This window comes from Miscanthus floridulus, chromosome 12 (genome assembly GCF_019320115.1).
Source record: "Miscanthus floridulus cultivar M001 chromosome 12, ASM1932011v1, whole genome shotgun sequence".
Classification (NCBI taxonomy): domain Eukaryota; kingdom Viridiplantae; phylum Streptophyta; class Magnoliopsida; order Poales; family Poaceae; genus Miscanthus; species Miscanthus floridulus.
Window position 1 is genome coordinate 55,332,817 of NC_089591.1, and position 5,546 is coordinate 55,338,362.

A 5,546-nucleotide genomic window follows, 5' to 3' on the forward strand; every position below is an offset into this window, starting at 1 on the left:
TATTTCATGTGTTTTGTGTGTTGAATTATATAATGCTCTACTTCGTTAGGTTGTGTTTGCAGCACGTGATCATATTTCATTACGTCCGCAATATTATATTGAATATTATGACCACAAATAATGAAAACAACTACATAATGAAAAGTCCAATACTATGCCACATTAAACAACACAATAATACTAGAAGTACATGCCGACAGTAGACAACATTGTTCATAAATAAACCATAGAACAAGTCATGGAGACTACTAAGTGCAACGAGGCCACTTTCCCTTCTTTAGGGCATCGAGATTCTCCTCCATCGCTACTTTCGCTCGGCGTGCATGCTCAAGCTTCTTCTCCCTCTCCTCCCTATAAGCAGCAACACGCCTCCTTTCCTCCTCTTCCTTGTGCTCCTTTTTTCAGCCTCCTCTCCGCGTCTCTTCTCCATCATCTCCTTGTCCTCTACCTTCCACCGCAATAGTTTCTGCATCAATTCCTTGTCTTCAGGCTTGATCTCATTGTCGATCCACAGCTCAAAATCATAGAGCGGTGGGGGGTCTACAAAAAATGCAATTGTTACAAAACAAAAAAATCATGCAAGATGTCATATGCACAAACATCAATTCCTTACCATCTTGTTAATGCGGAGCTGACGAAGTGTAGGCTCAAACGCAAAATTCGAACACATTCGATACCTCTGCCTCTTCATCGGACTTGGCTACCTTGCAAGGATCGTTGCAAAAGCACATGGGCACTGGAACACCACTAGGCAGAGGCAATGGGTCGAAGGTATTTCCGGTCATCCGGCCATAACTACAATTCAACCAATTTTGTTCTAAGAACCGAAAGTAATTAACATTAAACCCTAATCCTAGGATTTCCCATTTGATGCACAACAATGAACCCATAACATAACAACATGCGCTGGGGTTACCTTGGTTTGCTAGCTTTTTCACGCCTTAGCATCTTACGGTTGTATAATACAAATATTAAAAATTATATGAAACCCTAAGTAATGACGATTCTTAGGTTAAAAAATCTGACTAATATATACCGAATCAATGTGAAAAAACTAGGAGGGAAGCGAAGATACCTTGCTCTTGAAGATCTATGGATCAAATCAAAGTTTTCAAGGTCCAATATGCCGATTCATGAGTTAGGGCGAAGTGGGGAGAGAAAAAAATCCAAGAGGGAGGAGAAAGAAGTGGAAGAAGGTTCAGGGCAGGAAGGTTGGGGGCCGGGTTAAAACACCACCTCGGCATCATAGATATTGGTGTCAAGCTCGATGCCAAGATCTACGGCGCTAGGATCTACGGCGCCGAGCTGCATGCCAAGTCACCGCCACGTCTATGTCGAGCCCAAGACCTTGGCGCCAGCAACGAGGGCGCCGAGAAGTGTAAGCTCGACATCAACAACGATGGCGCCGAGTTAAGGGTCCAGATTTTAAAATCATAGATCCAGGAGCATATTTGTGAAAAAAATAAAAAAGGCTAAAAAATAAAAAAATCGGCATTGTTTCACAGGTAAACTGGCGGGCAGCGGGCCTGTCCCCAAAACCCAGGCAAACCCCAGTCCCCACTCCTCGTCTCCTTGGAGCCCCACCATGCCGACTAGCGTAGCCACCTCCTTGCTCGGCCTGAACCCTCCGCATCCTAGCTGCTCCGGCCTCTGCTTCCTTCCCCCCATAGCAGCCATCGCCGCCTACCCCTTCGGCTCTAGATCCATGTTTTTCGCTACGTCCGTTCCCCAGACGCAGACCCGGTACTGCCACCACCACCATCCATGCCTCTGCACCCGCTCCTAATTCCTCATTCCCCACCTCTCTGACTCCGCCCCCATGTGCGCCCGCTCCACCGGAGCCTCCCTCCATCGTGGTCCACGCGGGCCACAGCATGAAGAAGAAGAACCCTCAGGGCGGCGGCGACGGCAGCTGCATCGAGGAAAGTGGGGATGTGCGGCGTGAGGCCAAGGCCAAGGCACGCATCCACAGCCGCCGCATGGGCGAGAACACCCTCTACCGCCGCAAGCACCACGCTGTGGCCACGGGCTAGGCCGACGCCTTCACAGACGCGGAGCTCGAGATGATCGGGATGGGGTACGACCGCGCCGTCCAGTTCATGGATGGGCCCTGACAACCCGTGGCTCTAGCACCCGCACAACTGGTACAAGTACGGTTGCTATGGGCCCTACCACTAGCGTGGCATCATCGTTGGCCCACCCATCCACGGTCGCTTCTCCGACGACCGCGTCTCGCTCATGGAGGAGGTCCACGACCACGAGGAGTGGGACCGTGTCGAGCAGTTCAACATGTGCAACCAGTTCATGCACTACCTCAACGAGCTCAGCGACGCCATCGGGTTCCCCTACTACTGGGTCTTCATGCGCCACCCCAAGTGGTGCCCCAACGAGAAGCCCTAGGACCAGTGGACGCTCTCGGCCGAGGTCGCCGTCCAGGCCAGCAAAGACGAGAGGCTCGACAAGTGGAGTCTCATGGGTAGGTTCAGCAACCCGACGTAGAAGCTCATCACGCGGTGCGCGGCATGGACATGCCCGGACATCATATACGTCAAGCGGCCTCTATACCAGTCGTGGTTTGAGCCACAGGAGGATTTCTTTAGCAAGCTTCGCCCCTTGGTTGATCCCGCCACAGAGAACAACTTCTTGTTCAATCTTGAGCTGGATGGCCAGGTCATTCGGACAACCTACTTTGGTGGCCTCTGCAAGATAGTGAAATCTAGCCCAAAGGCATACTTCGATGATGTTGTGAATGCTTACTCAAGGCTGAGTGATGCGGACAAGTAACGATGCCTGGAATTCCTGCTCACGAACCACCCCATGGATCTCCTCCATCCTTATACCAAGGAGTGGAAGGTGAAGCTAGAGGAGCTAGAACTAGGATGTGATGCGCCTGGTGAGAGTGACAATGAGGTTGGTGATGACTATGGAATTGAGGTGGCTAATTTTGTCGAGGAAAATGAGATTGATGATGTTTTGGATGGCGGAGACGATGATTATGAAGATGAGGATGAAACCTGATACCTAGGAGGATTTGGAACCAGATGAAGTTTCAAAAGAGAATACTGAGGATAGCGAGGAATACTGGGATGAGCAGTGGAAGAAGGCTATGAGAAGTTCTGATAAAATGGAGAAGCTAGTCAAGACAAGCATTGAGGCATCAAATGAGGCAAGTGGAGCCGAACCAGGGGCCCACACGGTACTATAGCGCGTGAACATAACATCATAACAGTACCGGATTAGATTAGATTAGATTGGTTTGGTTTGTTAGGAAAGGAATAAGATAGATTGATTCGATTAGGATATTTCCTTAGGGGTCAAGTCGGTCATCTCTATAAAAGAGAACCCTGTATCAGTTATAATCAAGCAAGAAGCAACAATTAAGTTGCTGGCTTCCCCTAGGAGCCAGCAGTCCCTGCCCTCTCTCCCTCGCGTGAACAGTACCCCCGCGGGTACTGTAGCTCTCCCTCAACTCTCTCCCTCTCAATCCTAGCTGGTAGGGCATCAAGACCTATCAATCTGGTTTCAGAGATCTCTGGTTCGATCATGTCCAGCCCTCTACCGAGTTCTTCCCACCCACCACCGCCATACACCCACCCGCCGCCACCAGTGTCTTCATCGGCGCTGCTGCCCCACACATCAGGCACGCCGACATTAGGCGTGCTGGCGTCCTCAGGGGTGATCGCGCCCTCTGCCCTAGCGCCGTCGTCTCCTGCCACCCTCGTCCTCACCCCGGAGTAGATGATGGCCGCAATCCTAGAGTTAGGGTAGGCCGTGGCAGACATCAGGGCCTTCCACGTTAGGGCCCTATGCACCCCAGTCGTAGCCGTGGTGGAGGACCTTGTGCTGCAGTAGGGGGTCCATGGCTATGGATGGCATAGATCATCATGATCTTGTCGATGCCACCGCCGCCGATGAGACTCTCAAGCACGCCTTGCACATGGAGGAGCTCATGTAGATCACCGACTGCAAGCTAGCTATGCGGCTTTGACGAGGCACCATCGGCCGTCCACTTTATCGAATCAGATCAGATCGATTCTGTTGTGGTTGCTGCACCACCGTCCTTAACGACGTCGCCAACAGCACCATCGGCAGCCGTAGTGGTGCCAGTGCAGTTCCACACTGCTACGCCACTTGCTGCATTAGCACCATCACCAACAATGATGGTGTCAACTACTGTCGTTGCGCTCCTCTTCCCCCGCCATGGTCACATCACCAATGAAGGCCTCGGCTGCCACAACTCCGGTAGTCTCATCACTAGCTTCGCCAACAACCTAGCGCGACACTAGTGTCACCAATGCAGGCAATCATCCATGCACCGACATTGACGAACATGGTGCCTTTGTCGCTGCCTTTATGAGCCACAGCACCGATCCCTCGAGCAGGGCCGTGGCTGTTTACATGCGCTTATTCTCCGCCGGCTCAGCAGCAGGCCTTCAAAGCTCCATCGATCGCTTGGAGTATGCCTCTAGCACAGCCCTGCTCTGTTCCAGCAATCACCACAACTCGAGGACGAGCTGTCTTGGAGGGGCGGAGTATTGTTATGGCAAGTGGAGCCGGACCTAGGGGCCCACAGCGGTACTGTAGTGCGTGAACAGTATCAGGTTAGATTAGATTAGATTAATTTGGTTTGTTAGGAAATGAATAAGATAGATTAGTTTCGATTAGGATGTTTCCTTAGGGGTCAAGTCAGTCATCTCTATAAAAGAGAACCCTGTATTAGTTATAATCAAGCAAGAAGCAACAATTAAGTTGCTGGCTTCCCCTAGGAGCCAGTCCGTCCCTACCCTCTCTCCCTCGTGTGAACAGTACCCCTGTGGGTACTGTAGCTCTCCCTCAACTCTCTCCCTCTCAATCCTAGCTGGTAGGGCAGTCAAGTCCTATCAAAACAGTAGATGGATCTAGAGAAAGAGATGGAGTGGAAAATGGCCAGAGCAAATGCAATGATTATGGAGCAGGAACAAGATGAGGAGGAGCAGGAGAGGGCAAGCAGTAGGAGTGCAGCAGATGGAAGTCAGAGCAATGCAAACACAGGGCTCTTCTTGAGGGCCGTTGTCCACCCATTCACTTACAGAAATCTTGTCAAGGAAATTGTTCTGATGAGACACCACATTATTGATGGAGAGATAGTTTAGTTTGAATATGGCACCAATGCTGTGTTGAGTTTTCAGAGTCGCCATTTGCCCATTTCAGTGGAGAAATGCAGAGCTTGCATTTAGAAGGTCTAAGAAGCCCCTAAAATTCATTGGTTATGTACAATATTAGGGGTTTTTTTTCTATTCATCACGGCATTAAAAACGATAATACTAGGTCTTGTTGAGAACATTCATTCCCCATGTGGATTCTAGAGGAATGGAGGGGACTGAAGGGTTTAGCTCATGTTCCCTTGATCCCCTCTAACCCACAAGGGTAATGATTTGTCCAAACTAACCCTTGTGGATATTGTGCTATTGTTGATGACTTTTGAAGTTCTGTTCTTGGGGAAATACTCAGTCCATATCATAAAACTTAATGATGCAGTCAGAATATATATTTCTGATGTGTTCTTC

The 5,546-nt window shown here is 50.1% G+C and overlaps 1 protein-coding gene across 1 annotated transcript; it reads left to right on the forward strand.

Annotated features, from left to right (window-relative positions):
- The first annotated feature begins 1,585 nt into the window (after positions 1-1,585).
- Positions 1,586-5,202, forward strand: LOC136498614 (uncharacterized). Its single transcript, XM_066494503.1, is given in 5 exon segments — positions 1,586-1,707; positions 1,739-2,105; positions 2,107-3,015; positions 3,017-3,170; positions 4,876-5,202. Coding segments are annotated over 5 exon segments (1,809 nt in total). The 3' UTR covers positions 5,133-5,202.
- Positions 5,203-5,546: the final 344 nt, after the last annotated feature.